This window comes from Panthera tigris, chromosome F2 (genome assembly GCF_018350195.1).
Source record: "Panthera tigris isolate Pti1 chromosome F2, P.tigris_Pti1_mat1.1, whole genome shotgun sequence".
NCBI lineage: Eukaryota > Metazoa > Chordata > Mammalia > Carnivora > Felidae > Panthera > Panthera tigris.
In genome coordinates this window covers 51,415,779-51,435,094 of record NC_056676.1, presented here as the reverse complement: position 1 = coordinate 51,435,094, position 19,316 = coordinate 51,415,779, and the positions used below count along the sequence as shown (strand labels likewise).

The window sequence follows — 19,316 nt, the reverse complement described above, 5'->3', positions numbered from 1 at the left end:
GGAGCTATGCCTGAAGTAATTCTGCCTGACTGTTATTGATAAAACAAACAAACAAACAAAACAAAGAAACAATATGCTTTTAAAAATCAAGGCATAAAATAATTAAACCATTCTCCATAGTGAACCAAATTTATGTTTTAGGTATGCAGATGCAACACACAAAGTAAGAGGAATTTTTTGAAAAATATTTTATACAATGGAACTTCCATGACAGGAACATGAAAATTAAATTACAGTATGGTCAATGTAGTGTGAAAGAATGTTCCACAGTCTTAGCATTGCATATGTTTAACACAACATGTGAAGTGATGACATGGGATAGCAGAGTGGTTTTTCCCCTTTTATTGTACAATGTCATCACCTAAGGAGCTGTACAGAATACGGACTTTGACTTGGTCTGAGGTGACCCTGAGGCAGTAAGTTTTGAAAGCTCCCCCAAATGATTAAAAGTTTCTGCCAAGACTGAGAATTTGGTATGGTGAAAAGGACTATAGGCTCTGAATTACCGATTAACTATTATGATTTGCTACAAAGAGGATTTGGGCTAAGTAAGAAACAAGTTTAGAGAAATTATCTGTAAAATAAAGATGACAGTCTATGATTAGATGGGTTGCTCTAGATCTAAGACAGAATAACATTTTGATAACACTGTGGGGAAGCTATCAGCAAAATCTAGACTGTAGGACATCCTAGAGAAAAAAAAAACTGATTTCTTAAAAATGAAAATTACAAGGAAAAAAACAAAGCACAGCAAAGAAATAGAGAATCTACATTTACAGAGACTTAGGAGACATTTTAACTGACTGAAACATTTGGAGCTTAGTTGCATCCTGATTCAAAGAACAAATCATAAAAATACATTCATGTTACATATATTTTAAACATATTTATGACATTTGAAGAAATGCGAACTGGGGAAAAGGAAGGATCATAGAATAAGTTGATAAAGCACAGTGATTGGTATATGCAACTTCATTATACTATTTATCTCTATTTTTGTTTGTTTATCAAATCAAGGCACTATCATCAGTAAATAGTGCCAATAGGCATCTTTCCCCACCTTTACCTTAAAACCTTCCAATACTTTGTTGAAATGTCATTAGAATACTTCCCTTGTCACGCTGTGTCACTTTTTCTCTCTCAAAAATAAACAAACATTAGGGGCGCCTGGGTGGCTCAGTCAGTTAAGCATCCAACTTCAGCTCAGGTCACGATCTCACAGTTTGTGGGTTCGAGCCCTGCATCAGGCTCTGTGCTGACAGCCTGCTCAGAGCCTGCAGCCTGCTCCAGATTCTGTGTCTCCTTCTCTCTCTCTGCCCTTCCCCCCACTCACGTGCACATTCTCTCTCTCTCCAATATACATAAACGTAAATATTAAAATTTTTTTTAAAAAGAACTTAATTTAAGAACATTAGAAATTGAAAAACAAATAGGACTTTCAATGTGCATATTTCAGAACTGAATTTATTTCAAATATTATAGAATTTTTCTTGGTATCTTAAGTGCACATTTTAGTAATTTGGGGTGCCATAGTTTGGATTAAATTTTAACACATTTGAGAGTAATGATGAAGGTAATGTTGAATCTATGAAGAGTTAATAAACAGTGGAGACACCAGGGAAAATAATCCTGGAAGATTAAAGAATAAATATTTTCAGATTATCATAGTATATAGAGAACATTTGTTGCTGATGTGCATCAGAAGAACAAAAACAAATGGATTACACTTATAGAGATATGTTTCTTTAAACTCACTATTAAGAAAGAACTTTCTAACAGAGTTCTCCTAAAATGAAAAGTACTGCCCTTTGAGGTGATAAACTCTACCACGGAATTATGTTAAAGCAGAACAAAGAACAGTGTAAAATAGGAGAGGCTGAACTGCCAGTTAATTCTAACTTCCAGCATCTATAAATTTATGACCGATTTACTACAACTGGCATAAGAACTTATTTTAGGATGTAGACTATCATGAAAAATGAGCAAAACTTTTATATCCTATTTTAATCTATGCCCAAATTTATTCCTTAATCCAATAAACAGTAATATAAAAATAATATTGAGAATGAATTATATGCTTGCATTGTTTTTAGCTCTGAGAACACAGTCATGTATGAAGCTGACAAAATCCTGCCCTCACGGCGCTTACAATGGGAGAGGGACAGGACTCACACAGAAGAGAAGTTGGAGCAGAGTAAGTTAATCATATGCAAAAGTTTTCCCAATGTATAAATAAAAAAAAAGCAATATGCGATTATAAATTTTCTAGCAAATCCATTAAAAAAAAGTTAAAATAACTGTTTTTTACTTAACTCAATATATCTAAAATACTGTCATTTCAACATAATCAATATAAAAATTAATGATATTTTACATTTTTCTTTTAATTCTAGATCTTTAAAATCCAGTATATAGTTTGTATTTACAGGGAACATGTTAATTCATACTAGCCACATTCCAAAAGTGCTGAATAGCTACCTGTGGGCAGTAACTATTGTACCTATAGGAATTCGTATGTTCTGCACTACAGCACCCCTCAAGTCAGACATTAAATTTTCACAGGAAATACCTAATGGTGTTTAGATTTAGATTTATTTAGATTTCATAAGACTTACAGTGGAAAATTCATTTATCCTAGTTATTCCAAAAGTATTAAAAACTTATCCAATAGCTGAATCAAGTATCCACGTTAAAATTTAACTAAAATTAAGAAAAATTAAAAATTCAATCCCTTAGTTGCATTAGCCACATTTCAAGTACAAAATAGCCACACAGTAAACATGTGGCTACCAGACTAGACAGTACAGGACTGTTCCTAGACAACACAGCAAAAAGTTTCTAAAATTAATTTTTTTCTCTGCCATTTACTTTTTATTTGAATTAATTCTTGTTGAAAACAAGTGAGGAGACATTTATTTCTTCTTTAGAAATTTCAACTTGCAGAATCTGCCACAAGAACTGAGGCAATTCCTTTGAATCAAAATAGTTAATAATCAAATAATCAACCAGACAGTCTATCACTTCCAAGGTTAAGTGCTCCAACTCCAATGGAGAAAAGTCCATTACCTGATTGAAAATATTGCCACCCACCTTGCCACTCAAGTTAGAAACTTCAATGTTATGTAGATGTCATTAAATACTGTCTTAATACCTAGGTAATAATACCTGCTTTAAAAACTTAATTTCATCACCTTCCACTCCACCTTCAACTGTTGCTACCATAGTACAAGTACCCGTCTTTGATCTTCTATTTTAAAAGCTTCCTAAAACGAATTTTAAATACACAGAGACTATTTACGTATGTCAACACCCATGTAACTAAGCTTCACCCAGAATAAATACAGAATATTTCCAGTACTCTATAAAAGTTCCTTCTTGTCCCTAGTGACTCTCTCAACCCCCAGAAACCGGCAGTTTGATGGACTTTTGATTAGTTCTGCCTTGTTGAACTTCATGTAAATGTAATTATATAGTATATACTCTTTTATGCCTGGCTTGATTTCTTTAATTAAACACATTATCTATGAGATTCATCCATGTTGTTGCCTATGCAAGCAGATCTTTTTTACTGCTATGTTATTTGGAATTTCATGAATTTTCCAAAATTTATTTATCCATTCTCCTGATAGGAGGCATTCAGGTTGTTTCCAGTTTGGGGCCTACTGTGAATAAAGCTGGTATGAAGATTAATAATGTTAGTTAAAGTATTAAAGAACCCAAAATAAATATTCAATATATGTTACTTCTTTCCCTCCATAATATTGGAGTTACAGTACAAATTGATGCTGAACAGACTACACGAAATGAACTTAATTCAAAATCAGGTTCACATTTTAAATGAAAGACTTGCCATGTATACCTTTAATCATTATACATGTTAATAAGTACATGCACCATAAATTCATATCACATAAACCACAAACATTAACACCAAATGGATAACAAAATTTAATCCCACATAGTATCACATTTTAGCATCTGCTCTATATTTTCTAATGCATCAAGAAGACATTAATCCAAGCAACCACAACAGAAAAAACAGATTTTGCCACCCCATCAATCTGATAAGACAAAGCAGGTAAAACATTATATGTAATATTAAAAGATGTATTTCCAAGAGGTTACAGAAAGCTAATTAGTGTTATTCTGGCCATTTAAACAAGTTCAGTAAATCTGAGCATGTGAAATTTTTACACTTTGTAAAATTAGCCTAAGCTTAATTCCCTAGCGTTAATGTAAATTCATTTCAAAATAATGCTTGGGAATGAACTTAGAAAGCAGTGCTAATTTGAATGAACGTGTCAAATGACTAGTGTACTTCTTCTGTGCAGGAAATAATATTAAAAGGAATCAGATCAGAAATAAATGTTTTATAAAAATTAGTAAAACAGTAATTAGTACTCTAAAATATACTCAATAAGTCATTTTATCGTTGATAAGTTGCTTCTCTAATATTTTAAGTCAAAAGGAAAATAATAAATAGTAAACCAAGGTCACTAATCAGATTCATTCAATAAACATGTATACAAGGAAAATAAACCTTTAAAAATTATCCTTTTGTGCAAAGATCACTTGACTTTGCCTGTACTACTATAAAGCTATAAATTCACACGAAGTAAAAAAGATCCACAAAAAATCTGCACATGTTTCTCCTTACCTCCCATTCTCTGGCTGCAGCTTCATTAGTAGAATCCTCATTTGTTTCAGATTCTTCAAGCTTTTTTACTACTATAAATCCAGGTTCTCTGGTACATTCACCAGTATCTTCTGCATATATTTCTGGACTCCACTGAATGAAGAAGGCATACAAGTGGTCTGTCCTGTTAGAACAAGTGACTATTAATAATAGACCTAGCATTTACAAAATGGTATTTGTTAAATATCTTCACAAAACTTGAAGACTTAAAATACAAAATATACTATGCTTTATTTAAGGAGATAACAAAGCCTAATGTCAGGAAGACATTAACTCAAAAAAAATTTACTTGGCTGTATTCTGTCAAATTGTTCTCAGAAAACTATTAAGATTTTCCTTGGCATGTTTTTGAGTAAGCTCAGATGCTACCCATGATAAGGTTTATCTTTAAAGAAACTAGTGATGGGAAGGGAAATTGAACCTGTGATCGTGACCTCATTCACACAATGACCTAATTATCTAAAACAGAAATAAACAATTTATAAATGTGGACATTACACAAAATTTTCCCAAGTCAATAAAAATTTAATGTGCTTAACTTTTAAATCATACTAAGAACACACAATGCATTCTTGGTTCAGAAACAGATGATCTAATCTTTTAAGTCTCTTTCTCCATTTTCAATTTTGTTTACCATAGCAAAACCTGCTGTTACAAAAGATAATTAAATCCCTGATAAACTTATTTGAGGATCAAACACACATTTCAAATATCTATGTTTGTGGCTATCAATTAGCAGGGATAAGTGATTATAGATCATTACCTACCTTGAGGTAAGAACCATACTATTTATTTTTTTTATTTTTATTTTTTTTATTTATTTTTGAGACAGAGACAGAGCATGAACGGGGGAGGGTCAGAGAGAGAGGGAGACACAGAAGCAGAAACAGGCTCCAGGCTCTGAGCTGTCAGCAGAGAGCCCAACGCGGGGCTCGAACTCACGGACCGTGAGATCATGACCTGAGCCGAAGTCGGACGCTTAACCGACTGAGCCACCCAGGCGCCCCAAGAACCATACTATTTAATATTTTGATGAAACTTCTTGCTCTATGACATTTTAGCTACCTAAAATTTACCTTTTTTTTTTTTTTTTTTTTTTTTGCATTAAACCACAAAGAGGAATAAAATTTAAACTGGGGTAAGTTAAGGGACACCTAGGTGGTTTAGTCTGTTAAGCATCAGACTTCGGCTCAGGTCATGATCTCAGTTCATGAGTCTGAGCCGCACACTGGGCTCCCTGCTGTCAGCATGGAGCAGCAGCACAGAGCCTACTTTGGATCCTTTGTCCCCCCCCTCTCTACTGCCCCTACCCAGCTCATGCTCTCTCAAAAAAAAAATGTATTAAAAAAAAGGGGGGTAAATTAAAAAACACAATAGGAGTTAAATTATTTTTAAAAGATTTGATGTCAAGTTTTTAAAAGTACTTTTCTACTGGTGTTAAGTGATATGTAAGATAATTTTAATTCAAGCAGTCTCAATAATGTTTTTGTTTTTTACCTTTCTTGTGGCACAGCAAACCAATATTCGTGTTTCTTATCTCTCTGTGCATACTGTTGCATTGTTGCACTTGCTTGAGAAACAAATGTTTTCCTCATTGGCTTTCCAACTCTGAGACATAAGAACTTATGCAATCGATGCCTTCTCTTTTCTTTTAAAAGTGCAGAACCTAGAAATGAGATACAAATAGAATTCATTCCATTCTCATATACCATGCTTAAAAAATTCAGATAAAGTGATGTTTATCTCCAAACTTCTAACAAATATAGAATAAAATTTTAATTTACTGACACTTACTTAGATGAATTTTAAGGAACTTTTATTTTCTTCCAAAGGTAAAGTGACAGGTACAACCAGACCAATGAACTAGCACCCAAGTAATGAACTGAAAGTATGTCTAAGCGCATTAAGAAAAAAATGTGAAAGTTTCAGCAACTCTTCTATTAAATTTTTGTGGGGAACAACCATATTAAAGTAATTATATGCACAAACAGAATTTTCTGCATGTTCTCTATCAACCTTCTAGAATAATATCTGAAAATATTTGCAGAACTTTTAAAGGTTTACTTTTCATATAGTTGTAATAAACAAAAATTTACTAAAAAAAGTTTCTGAAGCTTTTACATATATATGATATAACAGTCAAAAATATGCTGGACTCAGCCATCTGGACAGTTTATTAAGCCTGAATTATCTCTAACTTCCCAAATAGAGATACCGACGTAAGGTACACTGAGGGTCTGACACTATGAATGAATTCAGGATTTTGGACATGATGTTTCCGAAGTTGGCATACTATGGAAGAATAAGCACTTTACAGTCAGGAGAGCTGGGTACTAGTCATGGCTTTCTTCTGTACAATACTGCAAAAGGTGCATAATCTATATGAGCCCCAATATTTGCATCTGATTAAAAGAGTGAACCTTTACCATTTTCCCCACAAATATATTCCACAGCTGTGTACCTATTAAATCATGCTATATTATAAAGTCACTAAAAATTAGAAACCTGGATTATTTCCCTATGACAGAACTTCTAGCTACTTAACATCATATCCCACACCCCAAAACCCCACTAAAATGAAAGTAATCTACCACATTAGGTTAAACAGAATCCCTCACTTTATCTTTTTCAAAGGTTTCAAAATATAAGGCAACCGTAAGACACAAGGATATCAAATAAAGATATTCACACCAGCATTCTTTACAGTATCAAAGACAGGAAATAACATGAATTGTTAATAACAATTGAATGTCTTAACAATATGCAAGTTGTTAAAATATAGGGCCATTAAAAACCATATTTTCAAAAACTATAATGACTTGGGAAATTATTCATGACACAAAATATTAAGTAAACAAAGGATACAACACTATCATCCTGATTTTATATAAAAAATATCTATGTATAGATACTTACAATTATCAAAATCGTATACATGTGTATTTAAATGTGTGTGTATACACACATACACACCAAAAATAAATGTAACAATTGTTAACAATGAGTATTTCATTGATGAATTTCAGGTAATTTTTATCAATTTTCTAAAAATTTCCTATACTTGTCAAATGTTCTTTAATGAACATTAGTTCTGAATAAGGAAAAAGGTATTACAAAGGAACTATTCATATTCAATCTTTTATAGAATTTTGAGCAAATTAATTCTTTAACATCTACTGAATACAATCTTTAGATCATTAGGATATCTAAAAAAGATGGTGCAAAGAAAATTCAGTACGTATTTTAAAAACTGAACCAAACTCTGATGTATTGCTGGTGGAAATATAAAATGTGCAGCCACTGTGAAAACAGTTTGGGCGTTCCTCAAAAAATTAAACAGAGAAATACCATAGGATCCAGCTAATCTACTGTTGGGTATATATCCAAAAAAAATGGAAAAGATGGATCTGAGCAGATATTTGTACACTAATGTTCAGAGCAGCATTATTCACAATGGCCAAAAGGTGGAAACAACCCAAATGTACATACATAAAAACAATGTGTTATGTTTAGTTAACCCTTGAATGAGACAAGGTTATGGACACCAACCCCCAACACAGTCAAAAATCTGCATATAACGTTTGACTCACCCAAAACTTAACTACTAATAGCCTACTGTTGACTGGAAGCTTTACCCATAATATAAACACTTGATTCACACAGGTTTTGTATGTTATATGTATTATACTCTGTATTCTTACAATAAAGTAAGCTAGAGAAAAGAAAATGTTAAGAAAATCCTAACGGGTACATGTGTGCATTAAGCATCTGACTTGATTTTGGCTCAGGTCATGATCTCACAGTTTGAGTTCAAGCCCCGCATCGGCTCCGTGCTGACAGTGGGGAGCTTGCTTGGGATTCATATTCCCTCTCTCTCTGTCTCTGTCTCTCTCCCTGCCCCTCCCCTGCTTGTGTGCTCTCTTTCTCAAAATAAACATTAAAAAAAGAAAATCATGAGGTGGCTGGGTGGCTCAGTTGGTTAAGCGACTGACTTTGGCTTAGGTCATGATCTCATGGTTCCACGAGTTCGAACCCTGCATCAGGCTCTGGGCAGACAGCTCAGAGCCTGGAGCCTGCTTCAGATTCTGTGTCTCCCTCTCTCTCTGCCCCTCCCCGACTCACACACTCTCTCTCAAAAATAAATAAATATTAAAAAAAAAAAAGAAAAAAGAAAAGAAAATCATAAGAAAAAAATACATTTACAGTATTGTACTGTAATAAAAAAAAAATCATGTATAAGGGGACCTGCACAGTTCAAACCCATGTTGTTCAAGGGTCAACTGCATAATAGAGTATTATTCAGCTTTAAAAAGAAGCAAATTTTCATACATGCCACACCAAAGATAAAACTTAAAAGTCATTGTGCTAGGGGTAATAAGCCACGTACAGAAGAACAAATATTGTTATGACTCCACTTATATGAGTTGCCTCATATATAGACAGAAGTTCACAGAGACAAAAAGTAGAATGGTGGTTGCCAGGAGGTGAGGGGAGGGGAGGGGAGAATGAGGAGTTACTACTTCACGGGTGCAGGATACCTTTTCTGTTTGGAAAGATGATAAAGTTCTGGAAATGGCTAGCGGTGATGACTGCACAACATGAAGGTACTTAATGCCACTAAAATTTACACTTAAAAATGGTTACTACGGTAAACTTTATTTCAGCAATAAATTATTGAATTTAAGTTTTATAATTTCATACATAAATTGGATTGATTAGAATCAATATTCTGCCAGAATATCAGAAATGCTGGCTAGGTTCCCTGAAGTACACCCCATTACGTATTAAGTGGAAGCAGTGCACATTAGAAAACAACATGGTCTACTTTTCACTAAGTAAACTACTAAAAACCAAACTGAAAGAGAAATGGCGTTTTAATTTATTATTCTTGGTGCTTTATAAAGGGAAATGTTTAATCAGACAATGATGAACTTCCAGATACTTGGAATAATTTCAGAAATAAATTTGTACGTCTAATTACGCTTTTTTAAAAAAAGGTACAATTACAAACTTTGGCAATTACACTATTACAATTACAAACTGCAATTACATTATTTTATGCGTAATGAAAAAAGACATTTTAATGAGGTAACATACCAAGAACTAAGAGAAATGGAGAAATCAAAGGTATTCCAGAACTTGTGTGCATTTTCAAGAAATTAATTGTTTAAAGATAGAACACAGGAGGGTGTACACATGGTGGAAAAGATGCTCATTATGTGTATAATCCGCCATGGGATAAGGAAAGACAAGACTAGGAACTAGACACCATATACTTATCCCTGGAGAAAAGTAGCAGTCAAGGGCCACTAGATTGTCCTTCAGAGTGGCCTATGATACAGCAGCTTTTTAGTCCGTGAGGAAGGAGGAAGACAATATGCAGTAAGATGAATTAACTTTATATATTCCTTAACACTTACCTTCTATATCAGCAGTTGCTATTTTATGCTTAATTTCTTTTTGTGACACCTGTTGAATATTTTCCCTTTGCTGCTTAGTCTGTTGCATAGTATGGGTTTTCCAGAGTTTCCGGAGTTCTTCTACCTCTGCCTCGGAGTCCAGATTTTGTTCCTTTCCTTGTTTTCCTTTGTTGACAGTTTGCTTTTGTTTAAAACCTGCTGCTTCCCCAAAAGATATACTTTCTTTTTCACCCTCTTCCTGATGTAGTGAATTCTCATTAAGAAAATCCTGGTCTGCATTTCCTTTTATACTTGTGCTTTGTTCTTTAGAGCCTGGTATCTCTTGAAAATTATCTGTAGCCTGATCTCCTTCCTTAATGGCCTTTTCAAGATTATTTACATCTGTTTTAAGAGAAGAAGTCCCAACTTCATTTGTAGAATGTCCAGAATCAGATTTTAAGTGATCAGTAGTAGTAGAAGACTCTGATATGGCTGTTAAACATTCTCCACCACTTTGATTGACAGTTTGCACAGATTCTGATGACGCACCAGATGATTTATCTTGTCGAAGCTCATCTGAAGAGACAAGCTCCTCTCGTATAGGAGAGAGTTCCGATTCTGTGAACACATCTTCAGAAAGAGACTCCTCGGTGCTCCTGGGAGCAGTGCTGGCACTATCATTACCTGCATCACGGGTTCTTGAGTCTATTTCATCAGTATTACTTCTTGTCATTTTCTTTAAATGGCAGAAATCCCTTCCTGATAACTGATCTATCTCTCTGTTAATAAACAAAATTAAAAGTTATTACTTTTTAAGTTGCAGTATTTTATTTCCCACAAACTTAACACTCAATTAGTACTAAAAAGGTTTCTCTAAAAGGGATATATCACTTAATAGCATATCAAAATTTGATTTATACTGATAGGCCAAATAATTAAGTCAAGCTTTTGCAATAATTTAAGATCTGGGAAACATCAATGTAAGATTTCCAAATTGAATTCATCTACCTGAAAAGAGGTTGAAGATGTAACTTTTGGGTGAAGCTATAATTCTACACTAAAAATTATTCATTAATGGAATATGGAAAATTAGCTTAGATAAAATTTTGATTAAAATTTTAAATGTCTTGATAAAGAAAAAAATACATTTGATATTACCCACATGGATACATGAACACCCAGTGCTTATTTATTTACATAGATATTTGTAATCTATTTGAATAGAGATTGCACTAAAATATTAGGCTAAAATGCAAAGCTGAAGACCAACTGGAATAGAACTGAGGCAGTACTTACTGGAATTCTTCAGGCTACCAGAAACCACTCTTAATTCAGAGAAAACTTGTTCATCTAAAGGTTCAGATACTAGATATGTGAATGGTTTATATTCTATTAAGACTTCCATATTTAATGGCATTTGTAGATACGAGCACTAGTGTTCAAAGTTAGATAGTTTAAGTTCTATAAGGAGATAGTATAAACATCTATATAAAGCATGAAATAAAAGTCAGAAATTTAAAATGATGGTTAAAAGCAGTTTGTGACAAAAGGAAATTATAGTAGTTCTGAGTGGAGAAACCAAGAACATTTGTTTAAGAATAGAAAAAAACAGGAATGTAAGCTGAAACAAAAATAACTGGCTGTCTCTGGATGGTGAAGCTGGATAATACTTTTATTCTTTTTTGATATTTTTCAAATTTCATAGAAGTATGTACAATTTTTATAACTAGAATAGGTAAAATGTATTTTTTAAAAAGGTGTTAGTTGAATTACAATTCATATATCTCTCTCCCTCCCTTATATCTGATTCACCTTAGGAGACACAAGCACGTGATTTGTGCTATTAAAAATGTAATAGTGTCATCTACTGGTGATCCATTCAAATTGCATATATAGGGTCTTGGAACTTGGCAAAAGGCAAAATTTTGAGAAACTGTATATGAACATTTACTTTTTTTAAACTTTTTTTTTAATGTTTATTTATTTTTTTAAGACAGAGGCAGAGCATGAACAGGGGAGGGGCAGAGAGAGAGAACAAGACACAGAATTTGAAACAGGCTCCAGGCTCTGAGCTGTCAGCACAGAGCCCGACGTGGGGCTCGAACCCACAAACTGTGAGATCATGACCTGAGGTGAAGTCAGATGCTTACTAAGACCCTTAGGTAAGAGACAAAATTAATAAATGTAAGAGAATATATGTTTGAATAAAGGCTGTAAAACCTTCACAGTTAATATGCTAAAAGACTAAATATTTATTTCTGTTAATGATGCTGCTCCTACTTAACACGGTTCCAGAACAATACCTTTGAAATCAACTTCCCAAGCAAAAGATGGAAGAAAATCAATCAAATCTTATAAGTCAGTTTTGCTACACATGACATGACTCTGCGAAACTACTTGCTTTATTTATCTGATTTGCTGCCAAATAATGTTTTTAATTAATTTATAAGGCAAGAACTGAAAAGACGCTTCTTTTTGGAGGAATTTTTTAAATGTTTGGACCAAATGTATGGTCTTTCCAGGTGACATTCTAAATTATAAAATAGCGATCTGCAAAAAAGAGGAGCTCTACATCATCCTGGTGGAATACTTACAGATCATTCAGCATAAGAGAATCCCAAAGAATCATAATAAAAATCTCAACCGTGACTGACAATATACGCATACATATATAATCTTGTTTTTCTTTTAACCGAATCCTTTACTCCTTTATCTTTGTTTCATCCCTCCACCCACTTCAACAATACTTACTTGCTCAAAGTGACTTTGGATGATGATCTACAAAAATAACTAAAGTAGAGGATATTCTGGGAATTATCTGCACCTCTACAGAGGAGTTTACCAAGCCAAAATACTATCTATTGGATGGAAAGTATAATGGACACTTCTTGAATAAGGGATTTTATTCTACCACAGGTATCCTAACAACTCATGTACTCTGCCTCAGAAACAAAAATAATTTGCTCCTTTCCTAGCTAAGCAGTTCTGTACCACACGAGTTAATTTTAGAACAATGATCCACATCCCTGTGGGCTAATAAAGGAACATATATCTTTGGCTCAGTTGAAGTGAAGCCATTTTTAAATGGTTGACAAAGTATGTATGGAAGAATAGAGGGTGTTCTTTTGTTACATATCAATTTTCTTCCTTTCTTCTTCTCCTTCCTTTTTTGGTATACTGTCTTCTTCCCCTTTTATTTCTTATTCCTCCTTTTTCTCTCTGGTCATTCCTGTGGTCAAGCACGTCACTTTCAAAGGCTGTGCTGAGTTGCAGTCTTATACCTATGTTATTTGAATCCTACAAATCCCTTGACCAGTATATTCCAAGGTTAACTCTTTCAAGATTAACAGAGGAAGAATGATGCTCATGTGATCTCCCCCATATCCCACACTGGACTCTTCAGGCTCTTGTAAGAAAAATCTGAAAGCTACACTAGTTCACTTGTATTACCTTATATTAGTCACAGAAATAATTTAAAATTCTGTGTCTTTATAAAAAGAGCTGGTAAACACTAAATTAAATGAGGTTTATAGGTTACTTTAAACATCCAGTTCTCTGACAAAATATACAAATATAAACCTAAAACAATTCCTAATTGTTTAAGGTGTGTTAAGAATAATCTTTTCAATACTACATATACTTTTTCATTATTGACAAAATGAAAAGCAGTTATAATAAAAAAAATACTAAAGAGTATTCGACAAGGGCCAACTATCTAGATGTAATAAAATCACAAAAGAGAATAAATACCAATCTTACATGGGTAAAGATTCCTTTATTTTGCTATCCAAAATTTCTTTGTACATTGCAGCTGACATCACCTCTTCCATTGGACACATGATGCCATATTCCTCACAGCCATTCTCTTGAACCAAAGGGTCAGTTTTATGTGGATCAAACATTATATTATTTGGTGTAACCAGCAGCACACCACTGACTGTGCCCTAAGATGAAAAAAGACAATAACATTTAATCTTCAAAGCTTAAATTTTCACAAAGTAGTCTAGCTGTTTTTACTATTTTTCTTCTGAAGTTAGGCCTTCTGTTATATATAAAAGTAGTACATTCAAGCACTATGACACTGTCATGAAAACATTTTATACGTTTTACACTAATTTACATTCTGCTTCCTGTGTTGTTCCCTCACTAGAGGTACCAAATATAGTTTCATATACACGATGCAGGTTTAATAAATTATGTGTTGATGATTCAATACAAGGGAAAAATAGCATAATCTCTTTAAAATATTCTTTAAAAAAAGTCTCTGTTTCAACTTGCCTCTGTTACTGCCTAGCTATTTGACTTGGGGCATGCAAAGTTTCAGTTTCTTCACCTGTAAGAATAGGCATAGTGATCATTTTAATTTAATCACGAAAAACTATGAAATTTCAAATACATTTAATAAATAGCAATATAAATACGAAGAGTCCAACCTCTCAATTTAAAAAGGAGCAAATTAAAATCCATAGGAAGCCGATCCCACTAATATTAGCTAATACTTATTGAAAGCTCTGTATGTATCACACTTTATATAAATCATTGTCTATTTGATCTTCACAATCATAGCTATGAGATGATTATACTGATGGGAAAATTAAGGTTGTTGAGAGGCTAGACAACTTATCCTCAGTAATAAATAACATGGCTAACTGAAAAGCAGAGGAATCAAGATTAAAAATCCAGGCAGTCTGTGCTTTTTACTAAAATCCTTCCACATTTGAGTATAAACTACAGTCACTCCAAATGTGCTAAATATTCCTTAATCCCATTTTAACTCCTATCTATTACCATATTCCGTAAGTATAAAAGTGTAAAGCCAGACAGAATTCTAAACATAAAGTAAGTAGTTACTTCAAAGTTGTCTCATCTTTTCTTCTGAAGCTATTAAGGAGAAGAAAAACTCAAATCCCGCTTGATTGGTATCATATCATCCTTCAAAGTCCATATTCAGCTCTGGCTTACCTTTTTACCTTTTACCTGGCTTAACTTTAAAAACATAAAACTTAAGTTATGACAGACACTACCATTAAAAATGATCAAGTAAAAGACTAAAAGCAGAAAACTCTACCTAAAATGGTCACCCAACTGTAAGTGGAAAAAAGTTATTGCAGATGGTTCAAGATAATAAAACATACTTATTATTTGTAGTAGCTACATGCAATATTGGAAAGAAGCATATGTGTTTGCAGGCATTTTGGTGGGTTTTGGTGGCAAAAAAAGAATCGATCTAAAACTCTAAACAGCATTTGTTTTAGTTCAGACCAGGGACCACCTAAGTAGGGAGTAACTTTATATAATCCATGGCCTAATCATATTTTGAATGGTATTTTAAATAGATTCATATATATCAGTCTATATTCCTGGATCATATGCCAACAGAAGTCAAAGAGTAATGGTAAAGTATGTTGTAGGGACATTTACATTGCCACAGATAACCTACGCAATAGATAATAAAGAGTATATACAATGTAAAAATCTTAAAGATTTCCGATCTTCTATCCTCCTTACTCTATCTTGTCCTGTATAAACTTGTTATTTGAGAAGAAAAATCAAGATCAGTAAGAATTAAGGAAAGCAAACACCAAGTTTTCGGAAAAACATCAGGTCATCCTTGATTTCATAAATTTCAAGTAAGCATTAGTTTTAAATAATGGAATAATATCAGGTTCACTGGCATAACATTACACACTATCTTTCACTTTTTTTTTTTTTTTGCAAAGACAATGATTATTAGGTATGTGTGACAGAAAAGGCCCAGTATTAATGATTATGCTTTAATTCAGTATACCTATTAATTCTAGAATACTGCTACTCTTAGTAGTATAACTACAGAAATCATGTGTAAAGCCTCTCAAAAACTATGCTTCTACTTCTTGGATTAGAAGAGGCTTAAAGCCCTGCCCCTTAACACTAGACTGATCAACCTGGTAATGTGAATTCCCAGGAATTCACCCTCATTTGCTGCTATTGAAGGATGTGCTAACATATTCTTCAAGCTTCTCTTCCTCTGACTCTAGGTGGGACTCTGAGGTATTGTGTCAGATGTTACTCCCCCAAATCAAGAGTTGGCCACGAGAAACACTACTTCAACATAAAATTCACAAAAACCTTTTGAGAAAGTAACTGCTCAAATTCATCTAACCCAAGACCAAGTTTGAAATTATATTCAAACTCATCTAACCCAAGACCAAGTTTGAAATCTTACTGAAATTCATCTAACCCAAGATCAAGTTTGAAATCATAAACTCATAGTTAAGCATTCCCCCTTCATTCTTTTTAATACTGTTTCATAAATCTGGATATATTATCAGGAGCAAGAACATGTTACAGTCAGAGGTTTCAAATTAAAATATCTTCATAATCCACATGACCTTCAGAAATTTTAATCACAGATTTCTCTTTAGTATTAACAACTGTCAATCCTTTATGTGCAATTACCAGACTAATCTTCCATGGAGAAAATAAAGTCTGTCTGTAAAAGTTACCACTTACACTATAATATTTCTGTATATACTAGAAGATAAAAAACTATGATGTGGGAAACCATCCCAGCAGACTAAACGCTTGTACCGATCTTTTTTTTCAGTCTTAAGTCCACTCTAATTTAACTATTATAATTATTGTTGATAAATTTCCACAATTTTTACATAAATAACCTTTACTACAGTAAACCTATAGGAAGAGCCAGCCTCCAGCAAGTGATTAGGTTCCAAGAACACCAGGCTGCAGGTTGTTCCTAACTCTGACAATGACTTTATCTTTGCTTTGATACTTGAATAAAAATGTTATTCAAATACTTACAGCTGAAATTCTGCTTCTAGTCAAGAACTAATTCTACCTAAAACTACTAAAACCGTACACACACACACACACACACACACACACACTACATGAAAGGACTATGTGCAGCTACTAGAATGCAGGGGAGTGCCATGTGAATAAGGGAAAACAAATAAGGATGAACTCTTCAAATGCCACAGCATACTGACTGGAGAGTTTCCAGGCCAGAGGCAGAGAAAGGAAAGGAGAGATGAGCCCTTCCCATTGAGAATGCTTTGAAGGTCCACAGAAGGTCTTCTTTCAAGTTTTTAGCTGAGCACTGAATGCTACCTATGTATATGGCAACTATCTCAGGATGAGAAAAGAAGCAACACTCAAAAGAAGCAGAGGAAACAATTCACAGAGCCAACAGAGAAAGGTACAGTTTGTGTTCTTAAAAACCACTCCAAAAAAACATGTAATTTACAGGGCCCCAGAAAACTCAGAAGGGAATTGTCTCAGTAAAGGGAAAAACTAGCTATAGTTGCTTTGGTTCTGCCCAACAAAACTTAAAACAAGTCATGATATGATCAAGCTGTTTCCAAAAGACAACTGAGTCACAGAAAATAGCACAAAAATAGGTAGAGAAATATAAAAATATCTGGCACCCAAGAAGATAAAATTTATATCTGATATCCAGTTAAAAATGACTAGGCATGTAAGCAAAAAGAAAAAAGTGACTCATCACAATGAGAAAAGTCAATTAACAGAAACAAATCCAGAAGTGAGAGAGAAAATAATTCACAGAAAGACATTAAAATAACTATTATAACTATATTCCATATATTCAAGAATAAATAAGATAGATTGTGCATGGTAGTTATGGAGAAGGAAGATATGAGAGCCAGTTTGAACTCACAGAGATGAAAAATATGCTCAATAGAATTAAAAGCAAACTAGACATGGCAGAAAAAACATTGAGTGAACTTAAAGGTATAGCAATTAAAACTGTTCAAAAAATAGAGAAAGAGAAAAAGAAAAAAGAACAGAGTATCAGTGAGCTATGAGACATAACATCAAACAGCCTAAAATATGCATAATTGGAATTCCCAAAGAAGAGGAGTGGATGGAGAAAAAAAAATTGAGTATGGTCCCAAATTTTCCAAATCTGACGGAAACTATAAATGCACAGATTCAAGAAGCTCAATGAATCCTCAGCAAAACAAATAGAAAAATACGCCAAGGCACACCATAAACCAATTGCTCAAAATCAGTGATGAAGAGACTATTTTATTTAAAAGATTTTTTAATGTTTATTTATTTTTGAGAGAGAGACAGAGTGCGAGTGGGGGAGGGCAGAGAGAGAGGGAGACACAGAATCCGAAGCAGGCTCCAGGCTATGAGCTCCAATCTGTCAGCACAGAGCCTGAGGCGGGGCTTGAACTCACCAACAGTGAGATCATGACCTGAACCAAAGTCGGATGCTTAACAGACTGAGCCACCCAGGCGCCCTTGAAGAGACTATTTTATTTTATTTTATTTTTTTTTTTATTTTTTAATATATGAAATTTACTGTCAAATTGGTTTCCATACAACACCCAGTGCTCATCCCAAAAGGTGCCCTCCTCAATACCCATCACCCACCCTGCCCTCCCTCCCACCCCCCATCAACCCTCAGTTTGTTCTCAGTTTTTAACAGTCTCTAATGCTTTGGCGAAGAGACTATTTTAAATGCAACCACAGAAAATTACCTATGTTGTACACAGCACCAAATATAAAAATTGTGTTAGAGTTCTCTTCAGAAATAGTGCAAGACAGAAAATGGGAGGTCTGAAAGAAACATCTTTGAAGTTCTGAGAGAAAAAGATAAAAACATGTGTGGCTTCTAAAGTTAATAACATACTATAGTTACTTTCTAAGTAATATCTGGAGTTTATTCTCCAATTCTGTTATTTTACTATACTCCCTCTGCACACTAGAAGTTCTTTGCATACAAAAGCAGCAAGGTGTGGCAGATGAAATATTCACACTGGGTTTGAATTCAGGCCATGACAGAGAAACCTTACCTTGGACTTTAACCGTTCCTGAAAATTTGTTTGTTTGTTTGTTTTTTTCCTGTGAAGAATGAACAGAACCACCTATTTCATAGGATTATTTTGAGTTGAGGAAATAACTAAAACATCTCATATACTTTCTGGCATACAGTAAGTATTGAATAAACAGTAGTTATCTTCTTTTTGTGTGCTATACCAAGTTTGCAAGAGTTATCACTCCAAACAGTGCCCAGAAATGGTCATTTTATATCAGCTTTTTGAAATATTCTATCAATAGCAAACAAGGGGTAATTTATTATAGTAAATTTATATCCCATTGCCTTTAACAACTGCAAAAGACCACCGGATTCTAAGTTAGTTATAAGCAAAGTCCATACAAAGTATTTCCACCAGTATCTTTTTAAAATA

At 33.7% G+C, this 19,316-nt stretch overlaps 1 protein-coding gene across 9 annotated transcripts in view; it reads right to left on the bottom strand.

The window, feature by feature from the left end:
- The window catches only part of OXR1 (oxidation resistance 1), a 363,189-nt gene that overhangs the window by 28,205 nt on the left and 315,668 nt on the right, over nucleotides 1-19,316 (bottom strand). For 8 of the 9 annotated variants that reach the window (XM_042973624.1, XM_042973627.1, XM_042973626.1 and 5 more), the window contains 4 exons: nucleotides 13,855-14,039; nucleotides 10,117-10,874; nucleotides 6,194-6,362; nucleotides 4,658-4,820 (listed from right to left, as the gene is read on the bottom strand). In XM_042973624.1, the coding sequence (XP_042829558.1) occupies nucleotides 4,658-4,820; nucleotides 6,194-6,362; nucleotides 10,117-10,874; nucleotides 13,855-14,039 (1,275 nt within the window). Of the gene's footprint in view, nucleotides 1-4,657; nucleotides 4,821-6,193; nucleotides 6,363-10,116; nucleotides 10,875-13,854; nucleotides 14,040-14,373; nucleotides 14,429-19,316 lie in introns of those variants that run through there. The other variant, XM_042973632.1, reaches the window with a different exon arrangement.